The 22617-nt window shown below is 46.3% G+C and overlaps 1 protein-coding gene across 1 annotated transcript in view; it reads right to left on the bottom strand.

Moving 5' to 3' along the window:
* LOC139754080 (agrin-like) overlaps window positions 1-22617 on the bottom strand; it is a 292522-nt gene that overhangs the window by 141112 nt on the left and 128793 nt on the right. The window contains exon 3 of the mRNA XM_071671130.1: window positions 6331-6378. Coding sequence (XP_071527231.1) covers window positions 6331-6378 — 48 coding nt within the window. The remainder of the gene's footprint in view (window positions 1-6330; window positions 6379-22617) is intronic.

Raw genomic sequence — 22617 nt, 5'->3', positions numbered from 1 at the left:
ACTTATGTATAGTGTTAAGACGGGTCCTACTTATCATTCTCTTCAGGACACAACACTCAGCAAGCGACCGGTCGTTTAATCCCAAGTGATAACCACCGACGCTTAACAACCAACAACTTAAAACAACTTAAGGAACAGCGAAAGGTCCGAGGACGTTGGATTAATACCGCCTGGTCCACTGGGCCGCCTATGTTCTAACATACGCCAGTAAAGTTAGGCTAGTCTGACCTGAACGAAACTAACCTAGCTAGGATATTCCCAAGCCAAAGACAGAACGCAGGTCTTGTAGGAGAGGCTGGGTTTGGGTGTGGAGTCACCTTCGAGTGGCTAGGTTCTTTATTATCATCCGCTGCGCATCCTCGGACGAGAGGTGAGTCACTCTGGGTAACCGTCCCTTATTGGATGATAACACCACCTCGTTTAATCCTGGACGTCACTCACTCTCACTCACCTCCAGCCCAGAGGAGGAGGAGGAGGAAGAGGAGGAGGAGATGGGAGAGCGCGCGGGCGGGCGAGATCCTCGCATGCGCACCGCCAACCACATGCCTTTAACGGGAAGCATATTTCCATCGCGGTGTTCGTTCGCTTCAACGAGGGGGGGGAAAATATATATATGTATATAAATAAATATATATATATATACCCACTTCACACAACGGAATCAAACTCTTTTCGCTGGCTTTAGGCTATAATAGCCCGACCAACTAAACTGGCAGTGGCTTTCGGGAGCGTTTGTTGTTGCCATGGGCGACTAAATTCCCGTTCAAAAAAAGGGGGAATTGGACAAACAAAAACACCTCTGTGTTTACTGCCGATGAAAAGTGCGGTATCTATACTCTTACCAAGCACTATGTCGACGTTAGATTAGCGCGTTTTTTGTTTTTTTTTTCTGCATGTCACGGGCCTTGTTTCTTTTTTTAAACATTTACCTTTATGTCAATATGTGGTAAATAAAACTGTGGTTTATCACGTATACATCTCAAAAAAAAAGTAAAACGTTCCTGAAACCGACTCTCGGCGTTCGCAGGCGAATATAAACGCTTCGTGGCGTTAAAAGGGAAGAGAAAACCAATTGATATAACGAAATCCTTTTCACCTTTCGAGTGAGAATCCAACTCCTCATCCTGTTGTTGTTCTTCTCGCTTTGTTTCTGTGAGGGAAGTGTTCGTGCCAGGCAGGACCTGGATGAAATTGGAGAACATAGAAAAGTGTCGTAGAGGAGGGAGGGAAAAGGGGGATTTTTTTTTTAAGGGGGGGTTAGTATGAGCGAAAGAGGTGTGTGTGTGGGGGGGACTTTAAGGGACTTGTTTGGTAGGTTGTCCAAAGGGCGGCTGGGTTGTGGTGTGAAGTCAGCTGTTGTTAGATGTTGTTAAAGCCGGAGGGAAGGGGGGGAGGGGGAATATACTCCCTGGGTAGGAAGAAGAAGAAGGAGGAAGAAGAGAAGAAGGAGGAGGAGGAGGAAAGAAGGAAGAAGGAAGGAAGGAAGGAAGGAAGGGGGCGGTGGAGGGAGGGAATTTCTGGTGAAAAGTTTCGGCAAGGGAAGGAAGAAATTTCGAAAAAAAAAGGAAAAAAAAAAATTGAGGTGGGAGAAAAGAGAGACACCCGCAGCCCAGCCTCTACATAGTTTGCTCGTCCTTGTACATGATTTCAGCAGTCCACCCCGACACACACACACACACACACACACACACACGACGACTGGTGGCGTTTCTGTTGTTTTCCGATGTTATGTTCGTCGTTGTGCAGGGACGAAAAGGAAACAATTAGGACGAAAAATGACAAGGATGAGGAGGAGGAGGAGGAGGAGGAGGAGGAGGAGGAGGAGCAGGAGGAGTAGGAGAATTTTTTTCTTTTTTTTCATTTTCCAGCGAGAGATGAGAGTGCCTGCCTGGGATGAACCCAGTTCGCTTGGGATAATGTTTACCTGCGTTGGTCGGCCGCCCGGCCGTTCATGCCGGTGTGAACCGCATTTGTTATTCATGTAAAAAAAAGAAAAAAAAAGATAAATAGAGAGGCCTTTCATGCGGGGGGGACTAGTGAAGGGAGATTAAAGGACAAGAAAGCCTATAAGGAGGATCATCCCACCTTGAGGAGAAAAGAGCATTTGGTTTAGGTTAACTTTCAGGGTGTTGATAAGAACAGCTGACCAGGTGTGTGGTGAGTCTGCTGACCAAAGTTCAGGTGTGCGGTGAGTCTGCTGACCATAGTGTAGGTTAGTGGTGAGTCTGCTGACCATAGTGCAGGTGTGTGGTGAGTCTGCTGACCATAGTGCAGGTCTGTGGTGAGTCTGCTGACCATAGTTCAGGTGTGTGGTGAGTCTGCTGACCATAGTGCAGGTCTGTGGTGAGTCTGCTGACCATAGTGCAGGTCTGTGGTGAGTCTGCTGACCATAGTGCAGGTCTGTGGTGAGTCTGCTGACCATAGTGCAGGTGTGTGGTGAGTCTGCTGACCACAGTGCAGGTCTGTGGTGAGTCTGCTGACCATAGTGCAGGTGTGTGGTGAGTCTGCTGACCACAGTGCAGGTCTGTGGTGAGTCTGCTGACCATAGTGCAGGTGTGTGGTGAGTCTGCTGACCATAGTGCAGGTCTGCCCCCGGCGTCTGTGACTAGAACACATCATACAAGTCCGTTTCCGGGACGACAAGGGACCTGTAACACCACAGGCCCAGTCTACGAGCTGTTCCCATAGATTCCCTCAGAGTGTTCTAGTGATGCCAACCCGAACGTGGAGGGATGGATGGTTTGAAAATTGCATCGAAAAAAAAAACCACTGAAGAAAACTCCCAAAATTTTTTTGGGATCTAGAGACTACATGAAGAAGAAGAAAAGAGAGAAAAGAAAATGGGGAGGGGGTGTCAACATTTGGGGAAGGGGGGGTGTCAGCACCCCCCCCCCCCCCCCCCCACCCTCTATCCCCCACCTTGCGAGACAAAAATGATGACAGAAAAAAGTTTTGGTCGTGTTGGTGACGTCGGCCAGAGAGGGAAATCGTAGAAGGGTATTCGGACGACATAAGCCTCTTTGGGAAAGTGAACGCGAGAGAGAGAAAAAAAATTATATTACGAAGATCCTGGAAGGGAGGGAGGAGGAGGAGGAGGAGGAGGGGGGGGGGGGGAAGAAAGAAAGGAGTCATTAGGGAAACAAAAAGAGATATGAGGGGGAAAAATTCGAGGAAAAGGGGCTTATGAGGTACGATCAGGGAAGAAAATGAGAATGACGGGGGATGTTAGACGGAAAACGGGAGGTGGCGGAGGGTCGTGAAGAACGCGTTATCTATGGAACGCCAACATTTTCGCAAGCGAAGGCAATCTGTCTCTTCCTCCTCCGCGGTGTCTCACATCATCACGATCGCCCACTGAGGAAGATCCTGCCGAAAACCCGCCATATCCTTCACCATGACCTCAACGGTCCTGGATTCCCTTTAAAAAGGACTTCGGCTTAATCCTCAATGGTCGGTTGGAAGGCGGGGGCCGCATTCAAAACACGCCTCCTCTGCTCCAAGTACAACACCCTTAGCATCATCAATACGCACCTTGACGGATCAGGCCAAAGGTCATTCTCATTACACCCTCGCTGTTACACACTCAATGCTTATTACACCGACATCACCGACCTTTGACCTAACACGTGAAGGTCAGGTCAGAGTAGAGTGGTGGTGGTACAGACCACAATTCTATCAGGCTCTAACCTCCACAGGTCTCCTGACCTGAACCTCACAGGTCGGATCAACGAACACATCTTCACTACCTTTTAGGCGAACGAAGGAAATGGCGATTGTTTGAGAGAACAAACAGAAAATGGCGAACACGCAATACATCCACTTTCTTCTTCTTCTTCTTCTCCTTCTTCTCCAGAGAACGACATAATATCAACCCTACGACAGGACGTGGTGTGTTAAAATGCTGACAGCAGTGTACGTATATGGCACTGAGGTGTTGCCATGGGTTCAAGGTGGAGAAAAAAAAAAAAGGAAACACCTCGAAGTGGTGAGGGTGGAGAGGATGTGAGGATTGGTGTGCTGGAGAGGGAGTGGGTGACTGACTGGAGTGGAAGTCCTGAGGAAGAGGTGTGTAAGGGAAGGGAAATGTTTGGGAGCCGTTGGGCTCAGGTGTGGGGAAAGGAATTGAAATTAAAGATGTCGGAGGGAGTGTGCAGGTGGCGGAAAGAGAGAGAGAGAGAGAGAGAGAGAGAGAGAGAGAGAGAGAGAGAGAGAGAGAGAGAGAGAGAGAGAGAGAGAGAGAGAGAGAGAGAGAGAGAAGGGGAAAAGAAAGTGTTAGGAGAGGGAGGAAAGCTGGAGCGTAGATCGAAAGGAATGGGAGAAAACGAAGAGTAGGTTGATGGTGGTGAAGGATTAACGAGTAGTAGTAGTAGTAGAGGTGTATGCCATATGACGTGTGAGGTCATACCAAAGAGAATTTCCACTACAGTGTGATCTTATTTTCTTTATATACAACCGCAAACGTAAACACGTTGAAACATTAAAAGTTTCTTTTCGTTGTGCAATTCCAACTCTTCTGTTCGTTGCTACTTTCGCTATAAATAATGTTGACAGCTCTTCTCTACCTTCTCGTGTCTTTCCCAATAACTATTGACCTGGCACGTTTCAGAAGAGAGGTGTTTCACTGTCTCAAAAATAAGTCGTTTAAATTACTTTCCCTTTTCTTTGTTTTTCCGTTTCGTAATTCACTCTATATTTCAATGAAGTCCTGGCCTTGATGTGGACTCTGGTCCATGGCTGGAGCCTTCACCATAGAGAAAACAACCTATGTTTATTAGTTATCAAAATCGTACCTAAAGGTAACAAGTGTAGGTATAGCATTATCATGACCATTTCAAAAGCCAATTAAGCTCTTTTTTTTTCTTCCCCCGACGGTCGATTATACTTCAGGTGCGACGGCCGCAATGACCCTTGACGATCGATGGGCTTGACGCCCTTTAAACCACCAATCCCGGTGAACGAACGACCACGCCATTGGTAACGGCACTCCAGAGATAAACAAACAACACCCCCACACCACCTCACCCCACCACCCCGTGCGTCGGGAAACCCGCCTAACATATGTCTTGCGCCCTTGCTCGGCCTGGACCTGTGGCAATGTAGACACACGCACACACACACACACACATTCACACACACACACTCACACATTCACACACACACTAACACATTCACACACACACACATTCACACACACACTCACACATTCACACACACACTCACATTCACACACACACACTCACACATTCACACACACATACACACACACATGAGTTATAGATGCATGTGTAGGGTATTCGTCACTCTTTATCATCTCGAGGCAGCTAAGGCGGTAGAATGACGTGGCTAGAGATAACAATTATCACCAGTCTGGGAGAGAGAGAGAGAGAGAGAGAGAGAGAGAGAGAGAGAGAGAGAGAGAGAGAGAGAGAGAGAGAGAGAGAGAGAGAGAGAGAGAGAATCGCAGTCTAAGATGATGCTAATACAACTCCTTCAGTAGGGAGATGTTGCAGGAACAGTGTCTTTCCTTCCCTCGCCCTTTCCCCCTCCTCCTCCTCCTCTTCTCGTCGCATTCCATGCACCATTCCCGATGCCAGATGAAATTCCGAAGTGCAATAATACCACCGCGCGGGAATGGCCGACAGAAAACATACATGTCCGTCGCGCCTCTCTGGGGAGGTAGAGAATGGTGGCGCCGAAGACGATGGATGCGAAAGAATGAGGTCGGGTTTTACGTTCGTGTCCTGGCGCTACCTCGCTAACGGGAGAACCAGCGAGCGCGTGAAAAAATGGGGAGAGAGAGAGAGAGAGAGAGAGAGAGAGAGAGAGAGAGAGAGAGAGAGAGAGAGAGAGAGAGAGAGAGAGAGAGAGAGAGAATTCTAAATCTAAAGGTGATACATATAAACTTTAACATCAATAAAATCTTATTCCGGGGAAACTCACCTTATTTACCCTATACTTATGTATATATAAATATATATTCCTATGAGTCCACGGGGAAAATGAAACACGAAAAGTTCCCAAGTGCACTTTCGTGTAATAATTACATCATCAGGGGAGACACAAGAGAGAAATATAACAGTCAGTTGATATCGAAGAGACGAAGCTAGGACGCCATATTTCTCTCTTGTGTCTCCCCTGATGATATGATTATTACACGAAAGTGCACTTGGGAACTTTTCGTGTTTCATTTTCCCCGTGGGCTCATAGGAATATATATATATATATATATATATATATATATATATATATATATATATATATATATATATATATATATATATATATCGGCGGGCATGTGGAACTCGAGACGAGAAACGATGGATGGCATACCTTCCTCACTCGGGCCGACCTGCAGTGACGCCTCCCCTAAAGATATGTCTGAAACACAGGAGAAATCTCGGTTATGACACACTATGGTGGACTTACATGACGTACATGTGTGTGTGTGTGTGTGTGTGTGTGTGTGTGTGTGTGTGTGTGTGTGTGTGTGGTACGCACATTAGTCCTTCTTGGTTTTAAAAGTCTCTCTCTCTCTCTCTCTCTCTCTCTCTCTCTCTCTCTCTCTCTCTCTCTCTCTCTCTATATATATATATATATATATATATATATATATATATATATATATATATCACTGACGGTGGCCAAGTGTGTATTCGTGAAATGGCCAGCGAGGATCAGTGCTGGATGGAGTTACCTTGTTTGCATCAAAGGTTCTTACCACACACACACACACACACACACACACACACACACACACACACACACACACACAAGACTGCAAGGAGTGGGAAGGTGGGAAAGCAGGCCGGTACCGTCAGTGTTAAACCTGACGAAAATCTCCCGCACTTTCAGGAGGCAACAGCCCTAAGTGAGGCTTCGTCAGTGTCTTGACTTGATTGAGGAGAGATTGTGACAAGTGGGCTGACGGTGGCGAGGCTGGGCGATGGTTGGGAGGCGTGGGTATATATATATATATATATATATATATATATATATATATATATATATATATATATATATATATATATATATATATATATATATATATATACATATATATATATATATATATATATATATATATATATATATATATATATATATATATATATATATATATATACAAAGAAACATATGAAACCAAGTGGATACGGAAACAGCAGACAAACGACACAGACAGGAGGAAAAATGGAGAGACAGACACAGTCAAACTGAGAACCAGACAGGTAAACGTAGAAGCAGAGACACACACACACACACACACACACACACACACACACACATTAAATCTATTTCTACTAAAAAAAACATTACTATTTAAAAGAAGAGCCAGTATTTGAGAACTAAATCACATAAGTCCCCCTCACAAATAAATAAATAATAAATAAATGAATAAATAGATAAATTACAACCATGAGGAATTACGAGCCTGCTATATATGTTGGCTCGGTGGTACGTGGGAGGAGGAATGGAGTCCGGAATTCGACAAGTAAAGGAACGAGATCCGGCAACGTAACGGAGAGATCCGGGAACGTAACGGAGAGATCCGGGAACGTAACGGAGAGATCCGGGAACGTAACGGAGTGATATGGGAACGTAACGGAGAGATCCGGGAACGTAACGGAGAGATCCGGGAACGTGACAGAGAGATCCGGCAACGTAACGGAGAGATCCGGGAACGTGACGGAACTTCAGGGGACCCGGAACTTTCAGTGAGGGGTGGTGGGCGGGGGTTGGTGGAATAGATAGTTAGATTGGACTCCTTATATACTTACAGAAGACTTATGAAGACGTTAATTTACGTCGTTATTTTAAATTCTCGTCTTGAAATAATATTCCTTCCCCGTCCCTCAACCCCCAGCCTCTGAAATTCTCTCCTCAGCCGAAATCTCCTGTCCCTGAAATAATAATATTCCCCCCCTCCTCCTCCCCACTGTTGATATTCTCTGCTCCTGAAATAATAATCTGCTGCTGAAATTTCCATGAAATACCCCACCACTGCTGCTCCTCCCGCTCCTGTTCCTGCTCCTCCCGTTGCTGTTCCTCCTCCCGCTGCTGGTGCTCCTCCTTCCGCTGCTGGTGCTCCTTCTTCCGCTGCTGGTGCTCCTCCTCCCGCTACTGGTGTTCCTCCTTCCGTTGCTGGTGCTCCTCCTCCCGCTGCTGGTGCTCCTCCTCCCGCTGCTGGTGCTCCTCCTCCCGCTACTGGTGTTCCTCCTCCCGCTGCTGGTGCTCCTCCTCCCGCTGCTGGTGCTCCTCCTCCTGCCGCTGGTGGTCCTCCCGCTGCTGGTGCTCCTCCCGCTGCTGGTGCTCCTCCTCCCGCTGCTGGTGTTCCTCCTTCCGCTGCTGGTGCTCCTCCTCCCGCTGCTGGTGTTCCTCCTTCCGCTGCTGGTGTTCCTCCTCCCGCTGCTGGTGTTCCTCCTCCCGTTGCTGGTGCTCCTCCCGCTACTGGTGGTCCTCCCGCTACTGGTGGTCCTCCCGCTGCTGGTGCTCCTCCTTCCGCTGCTGGTGCTCCTCCTTCCGCTGCTGGTGCTCCTCCCGCTGCTGGTGCTCCTCCTCCCGTTGCTGGTGCTCCTCCCGCTGCTGGTGTTCCTCCTTCCGCTGCTGGTGCTCCTCCCGCTACTGGTGGTCCTCCCGCTGCTGGTGCTCCTCCCGCTACAGCTCCTCCTCCTGGTGGTGGTGGTGGTGCTGCATCGCATACGATAGTCTCTCTCTGCCACTTTAGCATCACCTGGTCATTTCCCACACTCTCCTCTGTTCTTCTTCATTCCCTCCCTCCCTCCCTCGCTCACTCCCTCCCTCCCTCACTCACTCTCGCTACGTCTCCTCTCATTCCCTCCTCTCCCTTGTCTTCTACACACACACACACACACACACACACACACACACACACACACACACATATATATATATATATATATATATATATATATATATATATATATATATATATATATATATATATATATACATATATATATATATATATATATATATATATATATATATATATATATATATATATATATATATATATATATATCCCTCTATTTTCTTCCTTTTATGTATTTGGTCGCCGTTTCTCGCGTAACGAGGTAGCGCTTGGAACAGCATTATGGAGTCTAGTCTCGCTGAGTCCGGGTGAAGCTCCTGATTTATTGCCTTCCTTCCTTTACGGTAGTCAACACGCTGCCTCCCGCAGGGGGTCCATCCCACCCTGGGGATGTGGGACGGTCGGTGGGATCTCCCTGTGATGCTGGGACGGTCGAGTGATGGGATAATGAAAAGCTGGTATGATGGAAAGGGTGAGGTGGCAAGGCGAGCGAGACGAGGACACAGCGAGCGAGACGAGGACACAGCGAGCGAGACGAGGACACAGCGAGCGAGATGGCGAGTGGAATGATGAAGATGCTTGGGGAATGACGGGAGTACGGAGGAGGGGGTGTGGTGACTGTATCATATGAAAGAAAACGGTATGATAAGGGGAGGCTGATAAGTGTCAGAGAGAGAGAGAGAGAGAGAGAGAGAGAGAGAGAGAGAGAGAGAGAGAGAGAGAGAGAGAGAGAGAGAGAGAGAGAGATTAGCAGGGGGAAAGAACCAAACGCACTGGGGCAGAACAAAGGATCTTGTCCCGTCAATCCCGTTCTGGCCAACACGCGTCCATTCCTCAACACCTCCCCCACACTCCTTATTTCATTCCCTAACACAAACGCAATCCCCCACCTCACACCCGCCTCACCTCACACCCGCCTCACCTCACATCCGCCTCACCTCACACCCGCCTCACCTCACACCCCCCTCACCTCACACCCGCCTCACCTCACACCCGCAATGCAAACCGGGACGGAAACTTACTTCAAATTAACCTTTTGGGCACGGTCAACTTTTCTTATGGTACCGAGTGGTAACATCACAAATGGAATAAATCGATTCTAAGAGGAGGAGGAGGAGGAGGAGGAGGAGGAGGAGGAGGAGGAGGAGGAGGAGGAGGAGGAGGAGGAGGAGGAGGAGGAAGAGGAGGAGGAGGAGGAGGAGGAAGAGGGGGAGGAGGAGGAGGGGGAAGAGGAGGAGGAGGAAGAGGGGGAGGAGGAGGAAGAGGAGGAAGAGGAAGAGGAAGAGGAAAAGGAAGAGGAGGAGAAGGGGAAGGAGGAGGAGGAGAAGGAGAAGGAGGAAGAGCAGCTCAGTCCGAGCAGAATGAAGTCACAAAAAAAAAAAAAATGCCATAAGGTTTTTTTTTTTTTCCAGACGACAACTACAGTCACTTACGAGGAAGCCATCATCGTCTTCTGCTCTACCGTCGTCACGAAATTTTCCAACGCGTCTGATTCACCGCAGGTATTTCTGAACGGCTTACATAGATGGTCACCGTGTTTCTCGCTCCTGTCTTCAATTTTGGCAACAAGAAGGACCAAAAAAAAAAAAGACAGAGAAAGATAACTGGGTATTACTACAGCTTACATATCTTTCGCAAAATATAATTTCTCGAGATAATGGCATGAAGTGGTTTTGAGCTGAATCATTGCTAATTGGGTATTAAAAGATAAATTTCTCCTCGAGAGACTGTCCTCTTTTCGGCGCTCTGGTTGTCTCTTAATACGAGACCACCTCAGATCGAAGGGACACGAAGAAACGAGACTCTCTTTCTCTCTCTTCTATCTATATCTATCTATCTACATATATATATATATATATATATATATATATATATATATATATATATATATATATATATATATATATATATATACATATATATATACATATATATATACATATATATATACATATATACATATATATATATATATATATATATATATATATATATATATATATATATATATATATATATATACACACACACACACACACGAGCCCCCTGAATATCTTTCTTACAATCACACACTATGTATTCATTCGCTCATGCCAGAAATCCTTATCTAATCTCGAAAAGTACGCTACAATACCTCCCAGTTTTCATCCGGACGGAACACGAACACAGACAAAGGCCAGACTGCTATCAAGGTAGATTCTTGTGTAAGACAGAGTATGTGTGTCTTGGTACGAGAACGTGCGTCCCCAGTGGCAGTGAGGAGAGGAGGCAGGTGCAGATGAAGAGTTCTGAGGGACTGTGAGCGGAACGAAACGTTGGATTCTACACTGTTGCATTCCAGCGGAACAACGCTTGGCGCTACGGAGAGAACAATGAGTGCCGAGATGAAATGAGTGGGTGGTGAGGGTGGCTATCTACGCGGGATGATGAAGGAACGGTGGGTTGGTGGCCGGTATGTGTTTGATGAGTGAGTTGGTATGGTAGTTGTGAAGCGTTAAAAAAGTAGCGAGCTGGGTTGTGGCGGTGATGTGATAACGGGCCAACAAGTCGTGTTTTCTAAGTGGTGGTGGCGGAGGAATGGGATTAGGAGATTGGGTACTAGTGCTGGCGAGATGTGGTAGGATACGTTCTCTCTTGGCGAGTGAGGTGATGATACTGGCTAAATAAACGAGACAGCCAGCAAGCAGACACTTTGAGCGAGTCAAACGCGAAAGGAAACAGAAAGAAAAAGGAAATCCAGTTTTATGCAACATATGGACAGGAGGGAGGATGGAGCGTTGGAGGAATGGTGCTCGTGTTGGTGAAATGTCGAGGAATGGTGCTCGTGTTGGTGAAATGTTGGAAGGGCAGAGCAGGCGTTCTCTTCCCACCGCCCATCCCGTGTCGTTGTTCCAGTTATTCCCTATCTACACCGCCCAAGTCTGGATCAGCTCCAACTATCTTCCGTCCATTTTAAGCCAACAAGAGAGCGGGCGGACTGAACCCCCCCTACCCACCGGACCACTATATATATATATACCTCTGAAATGATTTTACTCGTGGTCCACAGTGCGGCTTTTGTATGGTGGCTGAGTACTCTTGTATATGACTGTATGTATACACTCTCGGTCGTAAAATCAGGATCGTGAATGTGGGCGTAAAACTTTGGGTATATATGGTAATATATCGGGTCGACGCGAGGTCTTTCTTGAAGCGGATGTATGCATGTGTGTCTCTCTCCCTCTAGGGGCGAGGCCCTGGGGTGCGGGTATTCCGCAACGAGTTTGTGTCGGGTATACGACGCGTGTATGTGTAGAGAGAACGTTTCGTGTTGGTACGGAATGGGGTTTGCCGTACGGCAGCGTCCTCCATTCTACCCCCCTAATACAAGTACCAATACGGTTGCTACCACTGCTATCCCGCTATATCTTCACTACCACTACAATCATCATCACCATACGTACCTTCACTATCACTACTATGACTATTTCGACCACCATTCCAAACAATTCGTCCTGTTACCACAAACTTCGTCACCATCCTAAACCATTCACCACCACCACCACCACATGATCACCACCACCACATGATCACCACCACCACATGATCACCACCACCACATAATCATCACCATCACCACATGATCACCACCACCACATGATCACCACCACCACATAATCACCACCATCACCACATGATCACCACCACCACATGATCACCACCACCACATGATCACCACCACCACATGATCACCACCACCACCACATGATCACCATCACCACATGATCACCACCACCACCACATGATCACCACCACCACATGATCACCACCACCACCACATGATCACCACCACCACCACATGATCACCACCACCACCACATGATCACCACCACCACATGATCACCACCACCACCACATGATCACCACCACCACATGATCACCACCACCACATGATCACCACCACCACCACATGATCACCACCACCACATGATCACCACCACCACATGATCACCACCACCACCACATGATCACCACCACCACATGATCACCACCACCACATGATCACCACCACCACCACATGATCACCATCACCACATGATCACCACCACCACCACATGATCACCACCACCACATGATCACCACCACCACCACATGATCACCACCACCACCACATGATCACCACCACCACATAATCATCACCATCACCACATGATCACCACTACCACATGATCACCACCACCACATAATCACCACCACCACATAATCACCACCACCACATGATCACCACCATCACCATCACATGATCACCATCACCACCATCTTCGCCTCCCCAGCTCCCCCTCCGTAACGAACTTCTTGTCATTTCTTAACTGTGATTATCATCACCTTCGATTTTCTTCACCATTATAGAAGAGCGGTGTCCCGGCGTTAATTTTCTATTGAGCCTCAACCTTGGGAAATGGCGCTGGGTGGAGGGACGAGATGGCTCTGTGTGGTGTGGTGGATGTGTACTGAGGTGTGTGTGTGTATGTGTGTGTGTGTGTGTGTGTGTGTTTTGGGGAGGGCAACCGTGGCAATGCTTCGGACGACTTCGAAAACGAAGTCTCGTCCGCTATTTCTGACGCTGCCGGCACGTTTTCTACCAACACACTCTCAGCACACATGCTACATACACGCACATACATACATCTACAGCGTTCGTGGCCGATTCTGATGGCACGCGCTATCGAAGTCTCGGCTTTCAAGACAGACAGGTCACGAAATGTGAATATTATTTTTAGTGCTACCAGTTTCAAAACATCGTCAACACGATCAGTCGAACATATAACATATAAAGCTTTGATGTCATGCGTTCAAACCTTCAAGTCTTAGTGTCTTGGATGAGCTACAGAGTGTGAGCTTGACTTAGCTCCCACTTCAAGGGTAGAGATAACGGAGTCTGTGCTTATCAGGACCCAGCAAATCTACCAACACCTACCAGGGTAGTGGCGGGGTCGTCTACCCAGGCAATTACAAGAGGGGGTGGGGAAGGAAGCCACTTACCCTGGTAGTGGCGTGCCACTTACACCCGCGAGATGAACGACGCTGGACACGTCTACAATATTTACGACAATGTAATCTGACACATCCCAGTTTACGGCGGAGATCGGACCAATGCTTCAGAGGGGTTTGTGTTAAGAGAACCAAGTTTTATACTCAAACATGAGGACCAAACGTCGCTAACATCGTCCATATTTTCATATCTTCATCTCCAGAGTGTTGCTGGTGTCGTGGTATAGGAAGAAGACGCGTTGCGGGTGTCGACGAAGAGTTCCTTCTGGGTTTCATTCCTCGTTCCTTCGTTCAAAGAGGAAGACCTGACTGTTGACCCAGTCCGTCCAGAAACGTATATACATCAACAGTCATCAAGGTTACCGTATAATGCCTTTCTGTCAAGTCTGGAGTAACCCGTTACCCGACGGTACTTGAGTCACACTGGAGTTCTTCACGTTTCAGTGCATGATGGAGTAGTAACGCTTGCCACTTAACAAACAAAAATGACACTTAAAAAAGTCGTAACTTAACAGGGTTCTAAATATTCCGTCGAACATAACAAATGGGTATGGCAGCGTGAGATCTGTCCAAGGTAATACCTAGCCAGTGTTTACGTATTACTCCTTAACATTCGTTATGACGATACATTTGTCAAAGCAACGAAGAGTAAATAAAAACCAGAAGCCTTTTCTCTTTTCCCTCCTATATGTACAGAGACCAAGAATCCCCCAGTGATATTACTGAACTCCCAGCACACAGCCGCGCCACAGACCCCCCGTCGTAGATCTTGTGGTATCTGTCCCTCCCACGTCTCCCATGTATGTACGTAAGTCTGCGTGTCCTCGGGGGAAAGAGAGAATATATATATATATATACACAACGCCTATTTAGCTACGCAGGCAGGGGGAGAGGAATCTTGTTATTTCATGCACATGACGCGTGGCTTCAGGACCCAGATGGTAAGAGATACTGGGATGGGCTACGAGGGCCCCTGCGGTACTTCTGCCACCACGCCCCCCCAGGAGACAATAGCCACATCTTTACACTGTACAAGCAGAGCGGGGATTTCGCTCCCACCGTCGTAAACCTCGGGCGAGCCGGGTATATGTTGCAGCTGGGGAGGGAACTGGAGGCAAGCAAGGGACATGTTCCCATGACAGTCGTGTTGAGGAGAGAGAGAGAGAGAGAGAGAGAGAGAGAGAGAGAGAGAGAGAGAGAGAGAGAGAGAGAGAGAGAGAGAGAGAGAGAGAGAGATGGGGAAGCTGTTGGTGCTGGTGAGAGGGTGGCGGAATGTGATGGTGAGGAGGATAACGGGTGGTGATGGTTGTGGAGGGAAGACTGTGTGTGTGTGTGTGTGTGTGTGTGTGTGTGTGTGTGTTTAGTGATGGCGATGATGGGTAAATACAATCAGTGTAAGAGGAAGACCAGAGAGTGGAAGACACAGGCCGGACCGATGGTAGATGTTGTGTATAGCAGATGATAAACAGGAGAAATGAATGAAGCAAGATGATGATGATGATGATGATGATGATGTAGATAGTAGAGATTGTGAAGGAAGTGGGTCAGATGATGAGAGACATGGAATAATACATCGTGGGAGAGATCAAACAAATTGTGGAAAGGGTGGAACAAGTACAAAAATAAATAAATAAATAAAAGCCGATGTACTTGGAGAAGGAAGGAGTGGGTAGGGGAGTTCCCCAGACTTTTTAATAAAGAGGTTGACAGGATCTGAAGACCTTGGGTCAAGTCTTGGAGACCAGTTATGTCCTTTGAAGCATCGGGCATCAGTCTGGGAGCTTTACAGCCGTTCACAGGGTCGTGGCGCCCTGTTACATATTCACTAAGCCTGAGGGCTTTTTTCTTTTCTCTCTTTTCTCTTTCTTTCTTTCTTGCTAAGTTCATCGAGCGTTCTGATAATTCTCCAGACTTTCCCCAAAAAGGTCTTCTGAAGAACTCGTTCATCTTCCAAGGAGTTTTGTAGCCTTGAGGATTTGAGTGTCACTACTGTCGGCCTATAGACTCTCAACACCCTTCGTCTTTACGAAAACTAAAAGCATTTTCTTTTTTTTTAAGCAATGAGCCTCTTTTCTTTCCCCCACCCTCCTTCCCCTCCCGAAAGTATTTCAAGAGTCTACTTATAAAATCTTCTCAACATATTCGGAGGTGTTAACGATTTTGAGAAAAAGGGCCCTTTCCCGCAGACTTTTCTCGAGCTTCGAAGACACTTTACGCTGTTCAGCACCTGACGTACGTAATATGACATTACGAAAACAGACGATGATAGACCATGGGTGAGGAATGCCCAGAGAGAGAGAGAGAGAGAGAGAGAGAGAGAGAGAGAGAGAGAGAGAGAGAGAGAGAGAGAGAGAGAGAGAGAGGGGGGACGTAAAACAAATGCTGCCGTCAGGATGGAATAAAAAAAAAAGAAAGGATTTCAATATAGCTCGAAGGTCTGCTCGAAGTACTATTACAGGAGGTGAGGTTGAATGGGTGGTAGAAGGGTTCGTATGGATACCAAGGACGATGCCGGAGAGCTGCTGGAGGGTGACCTGGTGTGGGAGGTTAAGCTGTTGGCGCTGCTGGAGGCCACTGAAGAAGAACCGTTAGGAACCTGCTGGAGGAACTTCTTGAAGGCGACTGGTGGACGTCTGCTGAAGAAGACGTCGACAGAAGCGCTGAAGGGGCCAGTAGGGATATTCACTGTAGAGCTGACGAAGACTGAAGGAGGTGTTGTTCAAGGGGTTCCTACTGGACGGCAGATAGTGGAGGGGTAGATCAAGGACCTCCTGATCTGATTTGGTGAACTGCTGGAGGAGGCGCTGTTGGCGGCGCAACTGGAAGGCTCAAGCGAAGTGAGGAGGATTTCTAAAGGTTCATGGAGGAGCTGAAGGAACGTTGACTGGGGGGAGGTCTAATAAGGGCTCCTGCAGGTGCTGCTTCAGGAGGGCTGCAGGAGGAGGGCGTCTGGAGGGGCTTAGGACGTAAGAAGATCTGTGCCCCAGAGGATTTCCCGGCTCACTGACCCGGCGTGTTCTGGCGAGGGATCGTTCATCCTCCAGTGATTCTTTGGACCTGTGTCACACAAGCTGCCTTACGCAGACCTGTGTCACACAACCTGCCTTACGTGGACCTGTGTCACACAACCTGCCTTACGTGGACCTGTGTCACACAACCTGCCTTACGCAGACCTGTGTCACACAACCTGCCTTACGTAGACCTGTGTCACACAACCTGCTTCATATAAACCAGTGTCACAGCTTACCTTACATAAACCTGTGCCACACTACCTGCTTCATATAAACCTACGTTTCAAAGCTCCGTCATATAACCCAGTGTCGCAAACTCCCGCTCGTAAATCACGAAGTACCTCACGAACGACCTGTCGTACGTAACGTATCCCACGTGACACCGTGTCACAAACTCCCATACGATAACTATGCGTCACGGGCGAACACCAGCATAATGACTCTGTCGCAGACTACAAATATAAAGCACAGGCAGTAGGACCGTGTGTGTGTGTGTGTGTGTGTGTGTGTGTGTGTGTGTGTGTGTGTGTGTGTGTGTGTGTGCGTGGTGCTGGAATACTCGTGAACATCTGCAGGTAAAGTCGAGAGTAATTTCGACTCGTGGACATATATCCAATGACAACGACGCTATCAAGCAGTGATCACGTTGATCGAAAAGCCGTATTAAAACAGAAAAGAAAAAAAAAACCCCAGTCCACATATTAAACCTGTTATCACAAGTTACCTTGCACGAGCTGCATTATAAGAAACATAGTGTTACCATCGTCTTAAAACACACACACACACACACACACACACACACACACACACACACGCCAACACACACCAACACACACCAACCAACCAACCCATCGGGGTAAAATCACCTTGCCTTAAGGTTGCGGCTCCGTCACACCTGAGCAAATAACATTATGCATTAATCAAATGAGAATATCCCCGAAAATCCCATAACCATTTACGGATCAGTTACAACAGGAAATTACTTCCTTTTATACTCCCTTCCTCCCTCCTCCTTCCTCCTCCTCCTCCTCCTCCTCCTCGAACCCCCTCTCCACCGACCCCGACCCCGACCCCAAGAACGATAATAATCATCTGAAACATTTTTCAGAAAACGATTCGAGGTTTCCAGAACTGACGAGGAAGAAAACGACTGCGGACGTGGATAGTGATACTAGACGAAGGCTCTCACAGAGGGAGACGGGATGGTCGCCACCCCACACACCCAGCCAGCAGGGCAGTGCACTGACTTTATTGTCCTCCGCAGATGTCTGCCAATACCTTACACACACACACACACACACACACACACACACACACACACACACACACACACACACACACACACATACACACACACACACACACACATATATATATATATATTCGTTTTTTCTATGTTTATTTTCACTGACTGTCGTAAAGAATATCATGTATTATATATATATATATATATCAGAGTATATCATTGTTTCTATTTGTCAAAAGAAGGCAAGAGGATGTTACACTATGACCCGAGAGAATCAAAATATCTAACTGTGTGTTACAATAGTTAGACTAAGAATCGAACCATTGCGCCAGGAGAGGTGGATGGGTGGGTGGGTGGATGGGTGGTTGTATACAGACTTGAGACCAAAAACTGACGTAACCAATGTAGGCCGTCGAGTCTCAATCTACAACTACCAATTAAGAAATAAAACTCAATCACCTTCCTCCCTCAGGCGTTCAGGGGTGGTTGGGTAAAGGATAAACACGCTGTCGGTGTCGTCAAATAAGTAACTGTACATCACGAGAGAGAGAGAGAGAGAGAGAGAGAGAGAGAGAGAGAGAGAGAGAGAGAGAGAGAGAGAGAGAGAGAGAGAGAGAACACACGTGCACACACTACGAGAAGCCTTGTTTACCTTTACGAGCGAGTAAAGCACAGTATAATGAAAATGGAAAAAATTTGGGAAGCTGTACTAATAAAATTAGGGCCAGGAAAAAACTTAGGAAAAAAAACAAAAAACAAAAATGGGATCCATTCATTGCACGCCGGCGCGAGGAGGATTAGGCTGTCAAATAAATGTCATAGGTATAATGACTAAAACTGAGATTATCGATTCGAGTGTCTGTGAGAATTGGCCACTCACCCTGCCACGCCTCGAAAGTGGATGTTTGTTAGGTCAGAGTCTCGACCGACGGCTTAAACCAAGCGCCTGAGGAGGGAGGTAACAGACAGCCACTGACCAAGGAGGTCTATTACCGATATTACCCGCTATGTATCGGAAGGGGTTTAGGGACGCCTACCTTCTAACTCGCCCTCTGTAAACACTCTTGTGGACACACTGGGAGGAGGAACCTAACGCATCACTTGCGTATTCAGGAATACGGCGCTCAAACCTCGAATTGTCATCATATGGTTTCTTCAAAGAGGCTGTGGCGTAGTGGGGCAGAGCGCGTGTGTACGGTGTGGACTATATATGGGGGTCCCTCGGTTCCACTGTAAGTCCTGGAGTCTTAAAAGTCGGCTATTGGTTGCCGTGAAGACCAGAGTTGTCTGACGTGTGTGGGGGGGAAAGGATAAGCAGCTTGATTTGGCTCGTGATCAGCGGCCACAAGACCCACGTTCAACGTTCACGGTCCAACAGAGAGACATCACCGTTCTGAGCCCAGTAGACAGGGGTTCAACACTTGAGAAGATCAACAGACATCAATAGACAGACGGACAGACGAGGATCAGCAGGCAAATGACAGGAAATCAACTATCTAATCGATAACTCATGTACTACTGATCGTACAGGATCACCTGTAATCAAACAGAAGAATCATCGACTCATAATTCAAGATAATTAATTATTATTATTATTATTATTATTATTATTATTATTATCATTATTATCATTATCATCATTATTATTATTATCATCATCATTATCATTATTATCAGCCTTCTCCTTCTTCTTCTTCTTCTTCTTCTTCTTGTCATTATCATTATTATCTTCATTATCATTATTATCATATAATCTCAGAGCCCCATTCCTAGGGGCGCCGTCTTCTACTATCGTTTCGTCTTCGGTTAAATCCTTGTGTGGTCGGTTGAGGAGGAGGAGGAGGAGGAGGAGGAGGGTGTTAGGGAGCAAGTCTCGGGTCAGGAGCACCTGGGGTTAATTCCCTGTTTAGCCAAGCTCTTAAATTGTGAGCAGTTCGCACAACGGAAGGGTTTCCTCTACAGCCAATCTTGCTATTGATTTTCCTATTAAGGCTTCCTCCACGGAGCCATTTAAGGCGCCTGGGGTTCGCTAACTCCGCTAATACCATTCTAGCGAGGTAGGTTAAGCGTCCCTGGGGGCTCGCTTATTATGTTACCATCGTTGCATCTGGGGGCATGTTGTTGAAGCTCGAGGCTAGCCGACCGCGCTGGCTACTACCACTCCAGCGAAGTATCCTGAGATGCGCCCGTTCTCTTATCGCGTTACCATCGAACTTGTGAGGCATGGGAGCCTCCAAGGTTCGCTGAACGCCACCAGAAACCCTTCCCTGCGTGATCTGATTAATCATCGTCTTAGGATTTCGACAATTGCGTGAACGCCATTTCACAAAGGGCCTCCGAATATCAAGCCTCACCAGCTGAGTTAAAAAACGCTCGCTTATTTAAATGTTTTTATATTTCATTTGCTCACAGCGAGCGGATTAAGCGCTGAAGACTGATGATAACAACATCCCCAAAAACACGAGCCGAGGCAGATGGCGCGTTGAATATGTTAGTGAACTACTAAAGCCATTGCTCGGTTGGTTGGTTGGTTGGTTGGTCGGTCGGTCGGTCGGTCGAGAGAGAGAGAGAGAGAGAGAGAGAGAGAGAGAGAGAGAGAGAGAGAGAGAGAGAGAGAGAGAGAGAGAGAGAGGTTGTACCCAGTTACGAATACTCCAAGACGAGATTTTCGGCAAGGCGAAAGAACAGAGACGAGCGCGCGTAGCGCTCCCACCAGGGAAAAATATCCAGTGGCGCAAAACAACCAACCCTTGTGAGTTACGCGGCGTTGTCAAGCGTAATTAGAGAGAGAGAGAGAGAGAGAGAGAGAGAGAGAGAGAGAGAGAAGGCTTCGTTCCCGTAAATACCACATTAATCGACTAACCCCAACACCACTGCTAAACGGAGATTGCTTTGTGGTTCGTAAATTCTCTTTTTAGAGTCAGTTTAAAAATCTCATTCCCAGGTTCAATCTATTTCGGCATGAGCAAATCCTATTTTTTTTCTCCTCTTTTCTTTTTTTTTTTTTCTAGTTTACCAAACGACTGCAGTTTTCCTACACAAGAGAGAGATTTCCTCTGAATCAAATCCTTGTGTGGAAAATATGAAAATGTAAACATTCATCTCCTACTGGTAGCTAAAGACTGTGAGCCACTGATAAATGAACACCTACGCTTTTAAATGCATTTGTTAAACGATGAATAATATCTTCCCCATATATATGTGTCTGACAATGCACAAATGTTTAAATCATTTACGGAACACCGTTTTCAATTAACATTAGGAAAACGGGCTAAACAACATTACCGTTCAACTTGTGTTAACATAAACACCGACAAAATAAAATCATTACGCCACAGAACTCAAACACTTCACCGTCCTGGAGACACAGCGTTGTGTACTGCAATATCCTGAGAATAATAAGGATATTCGCTCTATAAAAGAGAATAATATACGATATCGTACGACATGTTTCGGTCATTCGGGTGTTGACTGTAGAAAACGAGACTTGAAGTCCTTATCAAAGACTGTGATTATTTTACCTTTTCCATCCACTATCGCTTGTCAAAAAAGGTGTCTTTCTACCATTATCTTGATCGTCGTGTTAACATATCAGATCTGTGTACATAACTATGAAGTTACGGGTTGTGTTTAACTCTCGTTGAACACAGAAGTAAACAATAACTGCTCCTCCGTGCCACTGTAAACGGCAAGGCACTAAATTACGAACGATTTATAATGATCGCAGTTTCCTTAAGCAAATACAACGAACGTGTAGGGTGTACGATTTTTTTTCTTTCTTTCTTCTGACATATAAATCACCGTCTGTTTGCGCGAAAAAAAATACCGAGATTATACGCGACGCTAGTCCTGACAAGGGAGGGGGGACTGTAGTAATTAGCAAGAGTGCCTTACGCTCCCTGAAAAACGCTAACAATCACAGATGGCCAATTAGGTTCAAATTACCTCTCTTTGAATAAAAAAAAAAATAGGAAATTTCATTCTGCTGTAATACTAGGTTCAAATACCTTGGCTGGCACGAGATGTGTATATACTACATAAACATTTGATATACGAGGTCCACTCAAGTAATATGTTTTATTGGTTATCAGCGAGATTACACATTACATGTAAGTTGAAACCCGAATGTCCTATGTCTTCGTCAGCACATATATATATATATATATATATATATATATATATATATATATATATATATATATATATAAATATATATATATCGATTTTCAGCTGTAACCTTCTCTGCACTTCTGTCTCATTATAATAATTATCTCATACAAGGATGTTAGATCATGTCTCTTCTATTTAATGTCAAACATCACTCTCGCAACATTATCATTTAGAATAATGGGACGAATATCATTTTTCTTTTTTAATCAATTAGGTGATGAGGATTATTTTTTTTCCCCCATAAAGAATAAAATAATTCCAATGGGACGAAAGTGAAGGGTAGATCACAAAAAGAATTCGTCTGTTTTAATATCCCACCTTATATATCA

The sequence above is a fragment of the Panulirus ornatus genome, chromosome 16, assembly GCF_036320965.1.
Source record: "Panulirus ornatus isolate Po-2019 chromosome 16, ASM3632096v1, whole genome shotgun sequence".
In the NCBI taxonomy this organism is placed as follows: domain Eukaryota; kingdom Metazoa; phylum Arthropoda; class Malacostraca; order Decapoda; family Palinuridae; genus Panulirus; species Panulirus ornatus.
Note: the sequence above shows the minus strand (reverse complement) of the source record. Positions and strands in the feature narration are given on the sequence as shown.